The sequence below is a fragment of the Python bivittatus genome, unplaced genomic scaffold (assembly GCF_059951505.1).
Source record: "Python bivittatus isolate LINGU-HERP-01145 unplaced genomic scaffold, Pbiv_v1 ctg000530_np1212, whole genome shotgun sequence".
Taxonomy (NCBI): Eukaryota; Metazoa; Chordata; class Lepidosauria; order Squamata; family Pythonidae; genus Python; species Python bivittatus.
This window is the reverse complement of record NW_028277085.1, coordinates 4,581,926-4,601,970: the sequence shown is the minus strand read 5'-3', so window position 1 is coordinate 4,601,970 and position 20,045 is coordinate 4,581,926. Positions and strand designations below refer to the sequence as shown.

The 20,045-nt window shown below is 41.9% G+C and overlaps 1 protein-coding gene across 1 annotated transcript in view; it reads right to left on the bottom strand.

The window, feature by feature from the left end:
• ARID3B (AT-rich interaction domain 3B) overlaps positions 1–20,045 on the bottom strand; it is a 39,975-nt gene that overhangs the window by 17,247 nt on the left and 2,683 nt on the right. Inside the window, exons 2-4 of the mRNA XM_088148418.1 lie at positions 16,429–17,090; positions 5,967–6,038; positions 5,125–5,197 (exon numbers count right to left, since the gene is read on the bottom strand). Coding sequence (XP_088004544.1) covers positions 5,125–5,197; positions 5,967–6,038; positions 16,429–17,010 — 727 coding nt within the window. The 5' untranslated portion in view covers positions 17,011–17,090. The remainder of the gene's footprint in view (positions 1–5,124; positions 5,198–5,966; positions 6,039–16,428; positions 17,091–20,045) is intronic.

Here is a 20,045-nt window from a genome sequence, read left to right as displayed (position 1 = left end):
ATTACCTGACTCACAAGCCTGCAGACCATCACGCATGGTTATCAAAGCAGGAGCAGGAAAGGAAAGTAATTAATCATGCCTTATTTGACAGGAGGCCCAGTTTTTATCTACACCTATGGAAATGCCATTGTTCTGCTCCCTCCACCCCAAACAGGGCCAGACTGACAGATTGCAGCTATTTCTGAGCCCAGTTGCCAAGCTGAAGGCAGCCTTAACAGGCACCTGCCCCCCAAATATTGCTGCCAAACCTCCTGCTGCCCAATGGGGCTGCTGGGCAAGTCTCCTTGGAGGTGGCTCCTGAATGTCTTAAGCCTCATAAGGGTTCCATCGCTTGACAGCTCTTGCCCCAGCTGGGTTTAATATATTTTGCTCTCTCAACATCTTTACCAGATGTTCAACAGCGCAGCTACTGCTGGGGTTCTCACCTTCCTGACCCTTGAACCAACTCGCCTTCCCCAGTGAAATCTGAAGTAGAAACACAGTTCTTTGGGAAGAAAAAGAAAGACCTAAAGGGAATCACAGACATTTTAAGTCTTGAGAATGAGCCCAGTTTGCTCTGTCTTTCAATGGCATGCCAAGAAACCCTCATAATGCTCTTCTTTGCAATGCTATCCAGATGCCTAAGATAAAGATACAAAGGCTCCCCAACTGTAAAGCATACAAACAGAAACCATTCTGCCATTGATGGAAGAAGGTGTAACGCTTATGGGCAAGAGGAAGCATATGTACCTTCACTGTAAAGCGGATGAACATTTAGACATGTAGGAACTGTTCTTATGTGGAGAAACACTACTAGGAAATGAAACCAGAAAATCAGATTAATCTAAATGTGGTTTATGATACTACTATTTTTGATTGGGCATCTTATTATGTATTGAGCTAACCAAACTCTAGCCTTCTACTATAGCTTTGGGGGCGTCTTGTGGCAAGTCTCAGCTCTGAAGAAGTTGAGAGTCATGGTTTGTTTAATTCTGGATATGCTTGTTTAACAATGGTTTACCCAATAAATCAAAAGGATCTGGCCTTAAACAGTACACAAAGCCACATACCGTGGTTTACAAACCATAACTGGCCGCATCTGCACAGTTATTCTAAGCCAGAGCCAAACCAACTAAGCTTATTCAATGTGCTAACCCTGCCAGTATCTTCCTCTTTGTGGCAAAGCGGCACAGTGTCCACATTATGGGGAGCTTGCGTTCTGTTAGTCAAAGACAGTGGTATCACCCGTGGCTAAATTCAAATGCTCGTAACAGGTAACAAAAGCTAAGTGGGAAGATGGTAAAGAAAAAAGGCAGGGAGGTCTTAAGGGTATTCCCCAGATAGTTTGATTAGTGCCACTGCTGCCTGGAGATAAACCGCCCCCACCCCCAGCAAACGCAGTTGGCAATATTAGCATTTGCCCCAAGTTTTTCCACATCTGAAAAGACACAGATAAGGCATACAACAGCAGGAAGCCATTCACTCAGACTCACAAAGCCTCTTCTATGCAGATACCCATCAAACTTAAAAAGAACAAGCCATCTGGGAAAACTAAGGTCACGTACAACCTTGAGCAGCAGCAGATATTCCCTAAAGCTTTTTTTATGGGATCTTCACGAAGGAGGGAGTTAAAGGAGCAAACTTGTTTTCATGACCACAATATCATTCACAACTTTACAGCACTGCCTCCATCAGCTGCAGAATTTGCAAATGTCAGCCCTTTCTACCTGCTTCCTTTCTTCACCAGCCAACCATCAGCTTTGCACCAAGAGGTTTCTGAAAAAACCAGAGGGTTCTATCTCAATATAACTCCACTGGAAAACAGAAGAGAAAACCAATGCATTTAACAGAAAAGTTGAAAAACCTAAGTCCCTCAATTAGGGCTGCCCAAAATGTTTGAATTTGAACTGTTTCAAGCATTTGGGAAGTGTCTTGCACTTGAAAACAGAGTTGCTTCAAGTTCAAAACACCTCCAAAATGTTCAGAATAGGACGTTTTGTACCCAAAATCCTGAGACCTTTTTTGCACATACATACCCTAGGCCAGTGGCTTTTAATCTGTGGGGTCTGTGGATGGGCTTTCAGACATTTGCAGGCTGGGAGTGAAGCCGCTGAAGTGTGTTGCAAAACTCAAGTGTTTCTTAATACAGGCTTACTCTTGTCTGGCAAAATGAGCTATGGGACCTCTGATTCCATGCTACTATACACCGTTGTAAGTCAGGATTTCCAGCACTACTTATAGTCAAGATGAAAAGTCAAAGTTGACTGGATGTCTTCCCCACAGTTTCAACTTCTTATTCAAGCCAAATAACCACTTGGAACTTCTCATGGAAATTTATTTATTGAGCAGATATAAAGTTTACTGTTGCCTTTGTATGGACGATTTGGTTTTTTTTTTTCCAGGAAGTAGCCGTTAATTTTTGCATGAAAAACAAGAGTGAGAGAGATATAATTCTTTGTCACAATTGCATTAATTTTTCATCAGCTTATCAAAGGGGTCTGTGACACCATAATTGTTAAGAACCACTGCCCTAGACAAATGGGAACTCTCAGGCCCTCAAGATTCTCCTGGCCTCCTAAATTTTGTCATCTACTCAAGACCACAGTTAGGGAAGTAAATAGCCTGTCAGTTGAATCTGGAATGAGCTATTTTTATGGCATTGCTCAAATGTTAGATGTTTCCTAGTTTACTGTGTTATTAGTTTTAACCCTAACCACCATGGAGACTTCTTTGGAAAAGAAACAATGATCTAGCCAACTGTTGCCCTATAATTACACATTTCTACTGGGATGGCCTCCTTCAAGATGGAGAGATGGATTATGAAAAGATCTAAGTCCCAACTGGAGCATCATAGTGAAAGACTGAATGAAATATAAGTATGTACTGAAGTTTTCACTTTGGATATCAACATTATCTGGATGAGGAAGGAAGGAAGGAAGGAAGGAAGGAAGGAAGGAAGGAAGGAAGGAAGGAAGGAAGGAAGGAAGGAAGGAAGGATCGGGAGTAGTTGCCACAGATTACATTTCTTCATAATGGATCTTATATAACCCGTTGATCTAAATTCCATTTGATCCCTTCCTTTTTCCTACCTTATATTCACTCTTTAAGAATTATATATTATCAGAAACTAGCAAATATCCAAAGAGAAGACTGCGGTAATATATACACTTGGGTATACTTTGGTTCCAGGTTTTGCATCCCTGTCATTCCCACATCTAACACAGTTGTTCCTAACTTGTGGTCAGACCGGTTGGGACTACAACTCTCATCACTCCCAGCTAGCATGGCTGCTGGTATCCATCTGGGAAATGCTGATCTAAGGATATGTCAGTGAAACTAGGTCTTAGCTATCTCAGCCACTAACAGAATCTCAATTGCACAATTCTACAGTGATTTCAGTTCATCCACATTCTCTTTTTATTGCCAAATACGCCAACATGCAACTACTTATTTATTTCTATCACACCTTCAGGACAATAAATCACTCAACAAATTATTTACAGGCAATGTACATTGAAAAATAATCATTAATATTTAATGAATTAAAATGGAATCTTAAAATTCAAGAGTAAATATTTCTACCTATACTTTTTCTGAGTGGAGATGATTTTGTCTTTCTCTTGTGTCTTGTTAGTTATCACAAGGAGGCATCCAGCCAAATTAACAACATAAACACCACAAAGACTTTCTTTTTATGATAAAACTGGCCTGTGTGTGAGAGTTGCAACTACATGAGAGCTCCCTCTCTCCTGAAGTTTGATTTTTTAATTTTTAATTTTATTTATTGATTGAATGTCCAATCTTCATTTCGGTTTCTTTAACAATCAAGGAGACTGGATTGATTTTTCAATCCATTTTTAGTTCAAAGACAGATGAGTTTGAAAGACAGATAGGCAGGCCATTTAAACACATCTCAGCTCTCTTCACAACCTTAATGTTTTGTGTTCAGGCTTCGATGGGACTTAAAATTGACCTGATTGTGGCAATGTTCCTACCAAGGACAAGCTTTTGCACCTCACACCTGAGCTTGGGCACTAAAACGGATCAGGGCTGGTCAGTCCTTGAATAGGGCCACCTGGAAATTCTGGGGCTGTCAGCTAGACTGGAAAGTTGAACACCATTCCAGAAGAGAGCAATAGAAAGCCAGTTTCATACTGCTGCTAAGAAAACCACATGGACTACCATCCGTTCATCAAGCCCATTGGATTCCAAGGGCATTACGAGAGATAAAAGAGAATCAGGAGAGTGCAGAGGAGCTGAAATAATGCTTTGTAGATAAACAAGACAATAATAAAGGTCCATTACCTGGTGATTAAGACAAAGTAGTCAGGAAAAAAAAAAGAGTCGCAGAATGAAGCTGAAAGAGGGTGGGAGATTCAGAAGAGACAAAACAAAGCATTTCATTGGATGGTAGAAACCCAGCCCTTGGTAGAAGCACTGCCACAAGAGGCAGAAAGGGCCGCCAACTCCTACAGCTGGAAAGAGAGATTATATCAATTTGTGGGGGAGAAGGCTACCTATGGCTACTAATCATAGCAGACAGGTTTTGTCTCTGGGGTCAGAGGCAACCAGCCTCTCAAAATCAGTTGTTGAGGAACACACGCTTGTGTGAGTGTGTGAGAGAGAAAGGGGGTACTTCTGTGTGCATATCCTGTGAGCTTCCTACTGTCAGCTTCTTGGCCACTGTGAGAACAGAACTCTGAGCCAGAGCCTCTGGTCTGGTTCTGCACAACTCTTCTCACATACCCTGAACTGCAATGCAAGTCAAATGTGAATAATTGGAGTTAGTAATGTCTGTTCCTCCCTCGCTGCTCCCTTTTCTGCCAAACTTAGACTGTTTAGGGACAGAGATTTACATTTTTGTTAGAGTAAGCAATACTTATTTACTGCTCAATAATATTTCACTCCAAGCTGGATACTGAGGAAGATGGAACAAACATTATCCTTATGACCTATTATTCAACAGAGGTGCTACCTTATATCCTTGGAAGAAAAAGTAACGATTCCCTTTTCCCTCCCACTCCCATAATAATGGAAGCCAACTCACAAAGCAGCTTTTCCACAGTTTCTAATTCCAGCGTACAGAACAAGCAGGCACATGTTTATTTCCCCTTTTCAGGCCATAATAAGGCAAATCCCACTCACCCCTCTTCTGCATAAAAACGAAGAGATCATCCAGGAATTTCTTCCGTTCAGGGTCACTATCCAATTCATACAACTGTGGAATAAAGCAAGAACAATTTAATTTAGGCTGGGTGTAGAAGGGAAAACAAAGTTTCACAGGCATACTCATTGGGTAGAAAACAGCAACTCAACTCAGATGGAAGCCCCCAAAGACACACAAAGCAACAGAAAAAGATTGGAAGCTCCTGATCAATGCAGCCTCAGGTAAAATCATGGTAGTGACAAAGGGAGCTTGCATTCCAACCACTGATTATGTGGATCTGGAAACCAGCTCCTTGGAAGCTAATGTTGCAGCAAGTATCAGTTTTCTGAAATGGATGTAGGGACTGGAGGAGGTGGCTGCTATAAAGAAAACTAATGTCCTAAACAATAGGGCACAAGGCCATCATAGGCAAAGGAATGTCCAGATCAATGGCTCTGCCACAACGTATCGTCATTTTACTAAATAAATCACGATGGATTTGAAGTCCGGGCTATAATTAAGAGGTACTAAAAATTACAAGCTAAGAAATCTAGATAAGGGATGGATCAGCCCAGCGTGTCCTGGCCAAAGCAAGATATCTATAGAAGCTGGTCTGGAAGGAATCCAAGCCTTCTTCTAACAAACATCCATTTCCTCTGTGAAAAGCTCATGTTACTGTTTGAAAGAATGGCAAGGCTTCTTTTTCAAACTCCCTTCAGATTGCAGAACCATCCCAGGCAGTAGAGTTTTCGTGATAGCAATGTTCATTTGCTGAAAGTGACTCAAATGTCATTTCCGCCCAGATTTGAGCATACAATCAAAGCTAAGTTGTTGCACTGACCTTGGCAAAGTCTCGGGACACCTCTCTTCCCCTGCTACTGTCAGCTTCTTCGCTCCAAGTTAGGTTCCCATTCTGAAGAGGAAGAAAACCAAAACCAGACAGCTATTAAAAGAAAAGAGCAGGTAAGAACACCACTGGGTCACTCCCAACAGAGAAAGCATTTAAGTTAACAAACAGGAATCTCTGTTAATTGTTACAACCACTTGAGCTGACATAAACTGGAGCTCTTTTGCTCACAGATGGGCAGTTCCTGATTTATGGAAGAGCACTTTGTATGATAAAAGCAACCTTACATCCCAAGGAATGCCTTCATTTGCATACATTGATACAAGATTTCCAATTCCTTTTTTGTGTCCCACTTTAGTATATGTACCAATTCCCAGAGTTTCACAGTTTTTCATGCTATAACTCAGTCTTCCCTATTGGGGCATGCAATTTTGGCCACCATGGCCAATCAGTGGAAATTCTGAAAACTACAGATCCAAAGCTTCTGGAGAATGCCATTAATGCAATACTAGATTGATGGTGGACTCCCATATCAAGCTCTGCCATAACCCAGTTTGTTGGGTTTGGGCTTAGCATATTTGATGAAAACATGATTGTAGCAAGTAAACTATGCTTCACAGCTTAACACGTGACCCAAACCAACTATGGCTTATTCAATGAACAATGAATCTTGGTTCACCAAAGCACCTTGCTGATTTATGTCCTTTGCTATTATCTGCAGAAAGGCTCATGAAATGGCATTTTTCTGTTCCTACTCACTGTTCTCTGGATTCTAGCCAGATGGTGAGATGCTTGAAGTGACTGTGAAGTTGAACATAGTCAACTGTTATGAAATACGAATCCTGGACCTCATGGGATTAAGAAGCAGCAGTCATTCCATCAGGCTCCATTCTCACAGGGGACTTATATCACAGCCCAAGTGGCAGTCAGACCAGGAGGATATAAAAGAGTCGTGCTGGTTTTCTAACAATTGTGGGAATGGAAGGGGCCACTACTATAGCCATCCCAACTGCAAACATCACAGTGCAAAAATGCCTGGGCAACAGGCAGAAAGCAAAACCAGTAAGGTCAAATGCCAATGGCTGGTTCAGATGTCCTACCCACCATCTGGTGGTGAGCATACAGGATCTTAAATCAGATGAAAAGCCACTGAATTCAGGGAGGGATTTCCAAACAAAAACAGTTTTTAATTAGAGCCACTTTAAGGTCTACTGTTTAGTGTCATCTGGTAGTGACACACACACTGAATTACAGAGATGAATAGCTCAGAGACAGGCAGTATGACATCCCCCCACCCCAAACCCTTTGAATGGCACAGGTTGCCTTAAAGCTTGCTGATTTCATTTGAGCCAGTAATTCCTGCTGAAAAGTCAATTATCTAGTGAGGCCCATCAGCCAAAGTATATTTAATGGAGGATTATTGCCACTTCTGTTAGGTCAGCTGTTGCCTCTCTTGTAGCACCTTCAGAAAGAGCTACAGATACACATCTTGTCTGTAGCAGGACATCTAAAGGTTCTCCACCTAAATGAATTGGCCATTCGCCCTCTTACAATACTGGCCAACCAACTTTCCAAAATGCCATCCTCATGAATCCAGTCCTACAAGCCACCTGGTCACACAAAGCTGGTTACAAGGTACAGATAATGAAACATCAATTGGAGCTGGGGTAGAAATAAAAAGGAACCTCTTTCTTCCCTCATTTAGGGAACAGCATGATTTAATTTCTCCTATGACAATCACATCATATTAACATTTACATTTCTGGGATTTTCTTTTACCCAAGACACACAAAAAAATCTTTTATCATATATACATTGCAACTGGCCATACGCTGCCTTTATTATGACAGCATATTTCAAATATTTATGATGGGAAATAAACACTGTTGCTGTTTATATCTCATTACGGAGCAAAAACATTTCCCCAATGACCAGTTTTACAAAAATCAGCTCTGGCTTTCTCTTCAAGGAAGTGACCATTCTTAGCATTCTTGTATACATATAGGAAACTGAGTAAAACTCTATCAATTTTACAATGCCCTCTCTGCCACTGCAAATAAATCGTCTCTGCACTGTGAAAAAAAAATGGGACTGTCTGGTCAGTAACTCTGAATTGTTGTTTCAAAGCTCTACTATATTTACTTTCAAACCACTTTATTTTAATTGTGACAATAACCAGTTGGGGAGTTGTTTTGGTAATGCATTCCCTCCAATGAGAACCTTTATTAAAAACTGCCAATTTAAACCGTCACCCTCACTTTTTAGTGATGGTGGGAGATTCTGGGACAAGAAAGAACTACAGTATTTACTCTTTTCCAAAGCCAGCAGGATAATTTACCTATACCTCCCTAGCATCAGCCAACTGAAATCAGCCATTTCTTTCCTGCCCCCCCCTTTTTTTTAACATTTATTCTAGCTGCATTTTTCCTCCCTTAAAAAAAAAACAACCCTAAGCAAGTACTGGAACTCCTTTTCTCTCCCCCACCTTCTTGTGCCTTCATAGCCTTTGTCCCCAACTCATCCTGTTAACGGTTGCAAGCTATTTGCTGTAGACGTCTTGGGTATTTTACCTGAATGGATATTCCGATACAAAACGCATTTTATTCTATTGTGTCTCTGATCGAGACTGGGTGGAAATCACCATGGTTTTCATAAAACGGTGTGCAAGGGCATGTGCCTCCTTTGCGATCAGCTATAAAGGACCGATGACTCCAAATAAGGATTCTGAAATGTGCTGTTCTAAAGGGGAGGAGAGCTGGTTTAAGTCCTCAAGGCACCTCAAAAGCCGCTGGCAACATTCCCCTTCATCTCTCCCCAACAAACACACCTACTCAGTCTAGTTAGCTATCACAGCATGCCTGACTTTACAGAAGCAATTAAGAGCGGCAGCTATTTTAGGATTACTCCCAAGCCACCTGGAGCATCTTATTAGAGTGGAATTCAGATGTCCAAAACAATTGCAGTCTCCCTCCCACCGCCCTTGCTTGCAAAAGCCTTGTTAAACCTTTCCTTGAGGGCAAAACCAGAAATTCCTAACATGATCATAACCCCCACTCCTCCAGTTTTGGAATTCTACAAAAGAAACCCTGCCAATCATTTAAGGATGTGCTGATGGAGAAAAGTGCCTTTTAATACTGATGAATCTCACCGTGGGCCCATCGGCGATTTTCATCAAATGGCTCTCCGAGTTTTCCATAGGAAGAAGGCCTTTATTATAATTTGCGGTGGGGAACAAACAATGAAGCAAAAAACAGCTGAGGTGTGGAGTAGACGTTCGTCTCAACACACAGGTTCTTACAAAAAGGCAGCCCCTCTAGTTGCAAGGTCTCTGCTGGGGGATTTTCCAGCCCTGGTGGTTGCTGATGTTGGTATGGTTATTTACACACAATTCCTCCACAAAATAGTTTGGACTCCAGTTATAGAACATTTCATTTACTTGATGCAAAGTAGACTTGCCAGCCAAAATCACCCAGAGGCTGGAATATTTCCTGTTAGTTTACCAACTCTGTAATTTGAAACTACTCTAGGATTGTGTCCTTGGTACCCAGATACAATGGAAAAATATCTCAATTAAGTACCAGAAAGTTCCTGAACTTAAGTCAGGTGGTTTGTGTGTGTGTGTTTAAATGGTGTTTTTTAAGGTAACTGCAGAGACTCAGTGATGCATATACAACTATCCAGTACTAATATTGTAGTAATGAAGCTATTTAGGGATATAAGGGCAAAATTAGCAAAATCAGTACAGCTGCAGAATGTAGAACACCCTCCAAATAGCTGCAAAAGGCACCCAAAATGGTTTGATGTTGAAATATCCCAAGCCCTAACCTCCTGTTCTGACCTCACAAGTACACTACGAAACTCAAAACAGCTATCCTGAGGTTGTGGCATTTTGACTTTGAAGCATTTGGCATCCCTCTGGTCCAAACTGGCCAAGAGATGGGCTCTGCCATTCTGAAGATCCCGTATGATGCAATTTGGAAGGGTCATCTAGCACTCCGGCTGTGACTGTACCCAAGGCTTCACAAAAACTGGGGTATAAATCATGAGGCCTAAGAAGATATGGCAAAAATACCAAGTCATTTCCATGCTGCTGAATTCCACACTCTGAAACTGTGATGTGAGAGAAACATCCCTCTCTGATGTTTCCCTCAACCATCTTGGAAATCTTAGCACTTGTTTCTTTGTTCAATTTCTAGGCCTTCCTGCTGCGGTTCCATACCAGAGATTTCCCCAAGGCTGGCTACTTCTTAAACAGGGCAGCTATTCTGAGGAGTCAGCTGAATTTACTCCACCTGAGTTTGCTGCGCACAGAATTAAATGAAGAGATGCAATTTGACGATTATTAGAGAAACAACCAAAATTCCTCTTGTGGGTGAAGAGGAGCCTTCGGAAGCGAACCAGAAGCCATTAAAAAGCTCTGGTAGCATAAATCTCTGCTGAGATTAAGATGCCCACAAAAAGAAAGGGTAGATCTCTCAAACAAACTTATCCCTTCTACTGCCCTTACAGTTTGTGAAAGGAGGAAAACGCCACTAACTTTATCAGTACAGACTCCTCCTGCAATTGACAGCATTCTAAATACTTGAGAAATAGATAACTGCTCTTTATTTTTTAAGGGTGAAAAAAGACAGTAGTTCCAGTGTGCATATTTAACCAAGATTACTTTGCAATCTTGGTTAGTTTTGCTGCTATCCAAGTCCTCCCAATTAAAAAAAAAAGAGTTCATCAAACCAATGGAACGCGAATAGTGCTTGTAAATTTCATTCCTCCACCTTTATATGATGCCTTCCCCTCCAGCAAGGTTGGATAACCTGGTTTACAATCAACAATTCAATCAAGGATACAGAGAGCTGTAGCACCCCCCCCCCCCAAAATCAAATCTAGCTTGCTCTAAGTTGTCTATATATAGCAGGGTTCCTCAACCTTGGCAACTTTAAGACGGGTGGACTTCAACTCCCAGAATTCTGGGAGCTGAAGTCCACCCGTCTTAAAGTCGCCAAGGTTGAGGAATCCTGGTCTATAGTTATGCTTCACTCTCATCCTTTTCTTTTCACTTCCACTTCACACTTGTCTTTACGCAAGAACCTCCACCTTAAGGTTTTCAACAAAGGCCTTGCATTTAGAGCACTCCAAGTCCTTCTTGGTGGTAACATCTCATTTCTGCAATTCTTTCCCCCCAAATATCCATCCCCATGTTGAAGATGTTAGCATTTAGCTGCCAGATAAAACATGGTGGGGCTTTTTGGCCTGGGCTGTTAAATGTAGAAAATGTAAAGCTATTCCACATTGTCTTCTGCTCTGCTGACTGTAACATGGCTGCAGTACAGTATTGGAGTGTTTCTCTTTTATTTGTAGATCATTTGGTTTTAGGATGATATTGTTCCATCTCCATCTTACTGACTTGCAAACAGAACGACCTATTCAGAAATACCAAATTTAGTAGCAAGGAACAAAATTATAGCCTGTGACCAGTGTTAGGGACAAAAATGAATACATTCTATTTCCCTCCTCATAAGGAATTAAAAATAAGCTAGAACATCCAGGGAAACTTATTATCCAACTTAAAATGTAATTGTGAACTTGAACAAGTAAAATATTTATCATTTAGATAGGAGAATGTGTGAATATTTTGCAGTGAGATCCAATGAAAGAAGGACGAGGTGATTATGTCTACGAGCCAATAGACACATTATGCAAAATGTGTCTGTGTGCAAACATCAGGCCAATTCAGTCATCATGCCAAGCTATCATTAGGGAGACTTAACTATAATAACCAAGGTTTGATGATATACCTGACTTCACAAAATTTGGTTATAATGTTTGCTCCACCCCAAAGCCCAGGTATTATAATACTGGAATGTTGAGAAAATAGAAACTAACTCTGGACTTTTACAAATCATATTGAACTATGGTCTGGATCCCTAAATTAAGTCCTATCTAGAGTGGTTTGTTCCTCAGAGGCAGGATCAAGGATTGTCCACCCCATTTGGGAAATGCAATAATTTCCTTTTTCTCTACCAGTAATAAAAACTGGTGGGAGTCTGCACTGATCATTTTGATAGTTGAAAGATATTCTATTCAAGGTATAGATGTTTTTGATTCCAAATTCTTCCCCAGCTTCTAAATGTGTCTTTTTAAGGTAACATTCCATACCACAGAGACCATCACTACTCCAATCATCATGATAGGACTTACTTCACTTTTAACCCTGATCTGACAACTTTGAAGGGGCTCAGTTTGTATTAAGCAGAGAGGCAATCACCTAGAAAAGAACACCCCTAAAAATAATTTCTCTCATACACTTTTCAAATGGACAAAACACTCTACAGGCAGGGAGCAATATTAAAAAAAAAAAATCACCCCCAATGAATTATGTTTTTATTTCTCCTTTGTTCAATGACAGCCATCAAGATATCTTTTTCTTCTGTAGCTCTTACAGCCTTTGCTGCTTATATCCATATGGATACGGGAAGTGTTAAGAGACAGAGAAAAGAAACTAAACTGACTCCCTTCACTTTTCTTTGGGGGTTTGCCAGCCCCTTGAAAGACACCCAAACCTTCCTCCTCGTTCTGTGTTGACAATATTCTCACCACCCCTCTGTCATAAGCTGAGCTAGCTCTTTTGTCTGCAAGGGTGTTGGACAATTAATTACTTTGTTGTGGGAGGCTGAATGGAACTCACAGCAGACAAGCATCAACACCCTTCTTCCTTTTGATAGTACTCTTTGCTAACAGAAAATGTTCAAGGGGGCTTTAAGTTGACTTTGCTACAACAGGAGGGAAGTTGTTTTTTTTTTAAAGAAAGAAACAAAACAGGGAGGTGAAGAGGAAAATAACAAAGAAATGCCAAGGACACCTCTTCGCTCTGAATGCATCAATTTCAAATAAAGTTAATGTTGTATAGAAAGGCATTTTTAGATCAAACAACTACTCTGGGTCAATGCAAGACGCAAATTTAAGTAGTGCTTGCCACGCGATTCTTTGACAGGAGAATGTTACAAAGGACAGTCAAAAGATTAATTCTTCCCACACATTGAGGGACGAGAGTGTTGCATGAAACAAAAATAGGTAGATTGCTTCTCTCGCCTTACAAAATGGACAACTGACATCCACCCCAGTGTAGACCTGGCCGATTAACAGAGATACCACAATCCTGTGGTGGTTAAATGAACTGTATCACTTCAGACTGTTGATGGAGAATGTCTTTTCTGAGTGTTCCTCAAGAGAAGAATTCCTGGCAAGGACTAGCGCCCTTAGAGAAAAGTTCTAGCTGAACACCATTGCTTGGTCTTCTAGTTCCTTACATGCAAAGAAATGTTTTTCTTTTACAACTCAGAGGGATTCAAAAGCGGGACGGTCTGTGCTATCATTTGAGAACACAACATATTGTTCCAAAGGGCAGGGCACAAAATAATGGATTTAAGGGATTTGATGGTGTGCTAGTGGGAACCATTTCGCAGTAGAACCTCAAGTGATGAGCTCCTATTTGCTGGTAGTGTCCAAATGTCTAACATTTCTGGAGAAATTCTGATTTCGATTCCTGCACTAAATAAATACTCTTTGGCCTGAATTCCCCATTATGATTTTATTTCATGCTGTTGGATATGAACCCCAGCCACATAGTCCTGAGCCAGGATATGGAAGTCAGATTTATTCAAAACTGAAATTCAGCCCAAGTTATCAAAAATGAAAAGATATAAAACAGCTTCATACCACAGCGACCATTAAGAATTTCAGAATGGCACTGAGGTATTAACAGCACTGAGATTTCTCCTTTAGGTTATTCCAGTAATAAGAACTGATTTCAGCTCTCTTGTTTACAACAGCGCTACAGATATGTTCGTACGTTCTGAAGTGGAAGACAGTTTTGCTGACAGCATAGAACAAGATTCATAATAACCTAACCGACTGAAGTGGAGACAGTAAGAATAGCTTGCTACTTATTTTTCTTCGCTCTCCTGTTACCCTTCTGATATTTAAGAAAAAGGGTATCAGAGATACGTTCAATCACTCTGTGACTTTTTGAACACAGCAGTAAATGGCACTCTAATCAATACAGAACCTAACTTGCACAAGCATCTTAAAACAAAGTCACCAAGAAATCTGGATTCCAGCAAGATCACTTCAGTGTCATAGGTGTGGAATTTGACACCATGGCACAACATGGGTTTTCTTTTAGAGCGATGGGGACCTGCAGAGGAAAAGGTTCCTCCTGAAATGCTAAACTGGAAACACTCTTGGAAACAATGAACCCCCCAGGTCACTTCGTGTACTGGACAGAAGAAGTGAGATGGAGACTGATTCAAACAATCACAACTGCAAATCTCTTCTGAGGAACAGGAATCTGGTGAGAGGGAACAAGTAATTTTCACCATCTTTATTCCCCAGTCATGATGGCTGTGGGTTGATGGAGTTCAGGAACAGGTGAAGGCTCCTCTTCTCATTCAGAATTTTCAAGAAAATCCACCTCTCACAGCACACAAAAGGATTATTTCACATGATGGCTCTGACAGGTCAGTTTCACTAGCTATCCTGCAGAAGATATTCCGGCTTTTTGCTTAAGTACAAGGTTTAGAACGCAAGCAATTCATTCTCAGCACAGCCCTTCTCCTACATTGTCTACGCCACACCATTAGTATATAAATATCCCTTGCGTGAACATCAATTACAGTAACATGAATAAGCTTTCAACCCTCAAAGCTTATAGCAAACATGCAAAATGAGAAGGATGTTTTGCAATTCAGTGGCATTCTCTTCCATGTACAGAAGTCCTGTATGCTAGAAGTGTGTAGCGTTTGGAAGTGAAGCACCCTAGCCTGCTTTGGCTATCATGCGAACCCAGGGAAAGGTGAGGCTTCTTTAAACAGGTGACAGGTAATTTAGAGAGAGGGTGCTCACACTGGATCTGAATGCCCTCCCCAGATGTTTTAAGATACACAAAATATTTCATTTTTATTTGAGTTGCAGGCCACCATTTTTTTTAATGAACACCTAAGGCGAGTTATAGTTTTTATAGGTACAGAATAATTTTTTTTAAAAGCTGCAACTAAAAACATTAACTTTTGAAGGCCTGGGCTGGAAAATGGGTCTTCACAGATTTCTTAAATGAAGAAAGAGCAGAGACCTAGTCCAACTCCTCAGGGGCTGCATTGCAGAGTCTGAGAGTGAAGCAGGAGACATTTACCCCAAAGTGAGGGCAAAATATTCTGGAAAAAGAAAAGTATGCTCTCAAAATGATCCGTCCCTCCGTAGGCTGAGCATCTGAGAGGCTACGCAATAAAACAGTGCACTGAAACACTGTGGGAAACAGCTAGAAGGAGAAGCGGCTAAGTTAGAAGTCTTACAGGTCTGGCAAAGGAGTTGTGAAAGAATCTCGCTAGATTCACAGGCTTGCCACCAACTAATCTAGCCAACTCAGAGTTACCTTCTCAGAGGAGCCTTTTAACAATAGCCCAGTAGATATTTACATAGCTTCTTAGAGGAAGCCTCCCTTCCCTTGATCACAAACCACCAAAAAGTCACACACAGCCCTAGACACCGCAAGAAACATGAAATAGCCACTGCCCCACAAAAGCGGATACTATTACACATTAAAGGTGTGGTTGTTTTTTTAATTTGCTGTAAGAGACCAACACGGTTACCCCTCAGCCACTGTACAAAGCAACTTTTGCGCACGCGGTGCACAACCCAGAAACGTTAGTAAATGTGATTGGTGCACTCGCTGATTCCAGAATTCACTGCACCAAAAGGCCTATTTACACCAAGGAGGAGGAATATACTCTTGCCAGTTGCATCACCCGGCCTGCTTTTTAACTGCAACACTTCAAAGGCTCTTTGACCACTGAAAGCACAAGGGCCCGTTATTCTCCAGCCAGCCATACTAAAGCTGTTGGTGTGAACTGCAAACAGAACTTGTGAAGGAAACAGGAGAGGCTTCCCAGGGTCTGTATAAATAGAAAGCCCACCATCTTTTTTTTTTTCCTATGCACATTTCCCCTTGCCTAATTCACTGTGGCAGTCAGGAGCCCCCAAAGGTTTCTCACTTTTGCTTCTGCTCATAAAAAAAACCTGCTGCAAAGGGGGGGGGAAGAGGGGGAGGTGGCTTAAAGAAGAGGTTGCTCACTTTCCAGAGCTAACAATTATCAAAGGCTTGGCTGCCATCAAAGGCTGATTAAGATGTCTGACCCACATTCCTGTTCTTGCGTAACCAAAGGGCTTCACTGGATATCTTTTGGCCCAACTACCTTACAGGGCACGGCTAAGAGAATAAAACAAGGGGACCAACTTGACCTCCCTGATGAAAAGCAGTACAAAAATGTAATGAATGCCCAAATACTGTGCATGGCTTTCCCTACCAGCCAGCATAACCAAGGAAGAGCCACATCGAACACAACACAACAAAACCCAAACTCGCACACTTCAGCCGCATTCTGGGGATGTAAACCTTTTTACTGACCTGTTTGACCTGCTCCTCCAACCGCCAAGTGGGCCTCCCAGAGGAGGAGCCAGAATAGAGCAAGTTGGTGGCTTCTTTCCCCAGCTCGTCCTTCCCCTGCTGACTCCGCTGGATCCCCAGAACTGGGAGAGGCTTAGATGAAGGAGTCACTCTTTGGTTGTGGGAAACAACTTTGGAAGCATGAAAGTATTTCAGAGCTGAACATGCCTCCTGGCCAGTTCTGGGAGCGCTGTCCTCGAGATCACCATCTTCTGAATCTTCCTCACCTTCTTCTTCTTCTTCTTCCTCTTCTTCTTCTTCCTCCTCCTCCTCCTCCTCGGAGTTCAGAGTACCCTGATCAAATGTTCGGGAAGCCCCCAATGCAGGGGGGACTCTAGCTGAAGGTCCAAGGATTGGCCCACCTGAAACCTTGCCAGATGTGGCAGCAAGGGCAGCTTGCTGGACTGTCATCTGTTGGGGAAACTGCAGCTGGGTCTCTCTCATCTGCCTCTGTGGCCTCTCTCTGGACTCCATCTGCAGAGGGGCCACCTGCTGCTGCTGTTGCTGCTTCTGCAGCTGTTCCACAACTGCCTCCAGCTTCATCCTGTTGTTAACATGGCTGTGAGGAGAAAGGAGTTCTGCTGGACACAGCTCCAGACAAAGCCTTCAGAGGGTCACAGAATCTGAAACACAAATATTGGCCTGTATAAATTACTTTCAGTTCCTCTCCCCCCCCACCTCCAAGAAGCGGCAAAATGAAAGCACCCATCCTCCCCAGACCAGGGAGAGCCCATGTCCACACTTTAATTGAATTCCAGATTTCTTTGCAAAGTAATGACTTCCTTGTGTGTAACAGAATGGCCCACCCAAAAACAGCCCCAGAAATGACTTTATCGTATGTGGGCACAACACACTTCTGCCTCTCATCTTGCCATATTTTCTTCTGCTTTGAGCATTTTTGCTCTCTTTCTCTTAATGCTACGCAAACAGTCTGTTCCTGCATAATGAAAGCAAAATAGGATTACAACCCAGGGAGGGGGAAAAACAAAACAAAACAGAAAGCCCACCAACTGTTGTTCTGGCAGTATACTCTGAGAGGCACACTAGAGGATCTTTATTCAGAAATGCACACAGCAAACTTTCTTCCTTTATTGCTTTTCTACTATACCCTGATCTGATTCCAGAATAAAAATGGGAGGTGGGGGTGGCTGAGTGTACGTACAGTATCAGCAGTCCAAATTCAAGAAGCCACTGCTGCTGAAAAACTAACCACTTTAGCCCCCTCTCTTCCATAATTTCTGCCTCAAGTCTGTCCAGGCACCAATCCTGACCCAATCGCTAAATTTCCGTTTGACCTTCCACCATGGAATTTTATGGGAATAAAATACCGGGGGGCGGGGCGAGATAAGGAATACCGCTCTGAATTCCTTAGAGTGAAAAGAAAAAGAATACATTTTTTATGTATTAGAGATGGAAAACAAATATCTTTTACAAGAAGAAGGCATCAGCCAGAAATGTTGAACCTGCAACGTCTTACCATAAATATGAGGCAGCTTCAAATGCTTGGTAGTTTGTGAAATTAAGGGGATGAGAATCTTCCTCCCCACCCCAGCCCATACAGACACATCCATCTTGGGTATGTCTCCATCTTTAATCATGATACCCTTCCTTTTGCTGCCACAGCAACAGGCTTCTCATAGCTATGAGAGGCAAAATGCCTCTGAAAAATGGTGTGGGGGTGTGTGTGTGTGCGTGTGTGTGCGCACACACACAGAATGAAGGCGGCAGAGAAGGTCTCACTGCCATTTAGCCTACCCTGTGGCAGCCACAGGGATCCAAGAAGGGGAGTTCCATCTCCCATGGCAACTGGTTCTAATACCAGCAAAAGCGGTTTCATTCATTCGTTCGGATGTGGAGATCAACCCTACAGGGGAAAAAAACAGTGAATCTGCAGATCTTGGGTGGCTGGCAAGAAGTAACAAGAAAACTCGCAGCGGGCAATTATGAGTTCAAGTATCTGTCCGTCGCCGTTCCCCCCTCCCATCAAGAAAGCAATTGCAGGTTTCGAACGTAATACAAGAGTTGATGAAATTGATGTCTGCTATTTAAAGGTAAATATAAGCCGTAAAATCCCCACCCTCTGCCATCATTGGGCTTTAGCGCACACATTTTCCTTTGTTTGTCACTCCTGCCTTCTAGATGAAATTTGACATAGGGAAGAAAAGTAAACTTAATTTATAAACACTACGGGGCATGGATCTGGTGAAGTGCCTTATATAAATAATGAATAAGCTGACGGCCAAAGGATGAAAGGCAGTCACACATTCATGAAGGGCAGAAACACATTGGGAGATCATTGTTAAAGGAGAATATCTTTAGTTGGTGGGAAACCAAGTTGCAAATGAGAATGGAAGACAAGTCCCCATCTTTTTGTCTTAGCTACCTCCCTACCAGCAAAGAAATACTTAGCTTTGCTGAGATGAGACACATGGCTTAACTTTAGCAAAACAGACTCTCTGAAACAGCAATAGGACATTTTGCTAAAATTAAATATGCTATCTCCACAGGCAATAAAACACCCCCTCTGCTATTTTAAGAAAGATCGAATCATCAAGAATTTCCCGTGACTGTCTTGAACATTAAACTAGATCAGAAGGTCATAAGCAATCCTGTAACACTGAAACTTGTTCCTGATTTACTGTTTTTAAACTACAAGGATAGTTCAGTGCGTGTACGAACCAAAGTATCAATCCTACCATTAGTTCTAACAGCCATAATGGTAATAGCTAAAACTCTTTAGGTCTACAACCCTATTTGAAACATGCTGAAAGTACATTCATCCATTCTGTCCTGTATGATTCAAAGGCAGAGATCTAGGAAAAGTGAAAGCATGTTGTGATACTCCAAAACATGCTTTGGTGTGTTGTTGATATGCCAGGTAAACACCTCAGGGGCAGGAATGCTGTATTGTCTTCTTGCCAGCTCCTGCAAGCATCACCCAGGTCAGAAACAACCTTAACTGGCAGGTTGTAGCAAGACCGATAGGTTGTTACCAAATGTGGTAATTAGACCAGAATGCAAAACCTCACCAGCCTCCAGCATTAAAGATGCAACCTCAGCGAGGATTGCCACATCTAAAATATTAATGAAATCACCCCAAGCCCCTCAATTTAATATTCAGCCTTGAGTATGCATTTGCAAATCATATTTGCTCAACATACTTCTTGCTTCACTGACTAAATGTTTCAAATATAGGGCTACCTCAGATTGCTCTCTATGGCTGCCCAGTTTCACCAGAGTTGTAATCTTTGAACAGCACTAAGCTCCTGACCTCAGCTGGGCTTGATCTGGGGTACATGTACAAGGGACTGCAGTCATTTTTTTTAAATAACTTTATCAAGAGGGACTGCAGTCTTGAAATGGAAATAGAAATCTCACCAGCACTGTACCTTTAATGTCTTCACAGTACACCACTATAAAAAGTCAAGTGGTGCAAAGTTCCACATTCAATTTTAAAAAGTTGCTCTGGAATACAGTGTCTCATTAAAGCAGCTGTGTCCTGGATTTCCAGGATCATGCGATTCTTGAATATGATGCAGTTGCTTTAATAAGTTGCCAATAGATGCTCATGCTTCTGC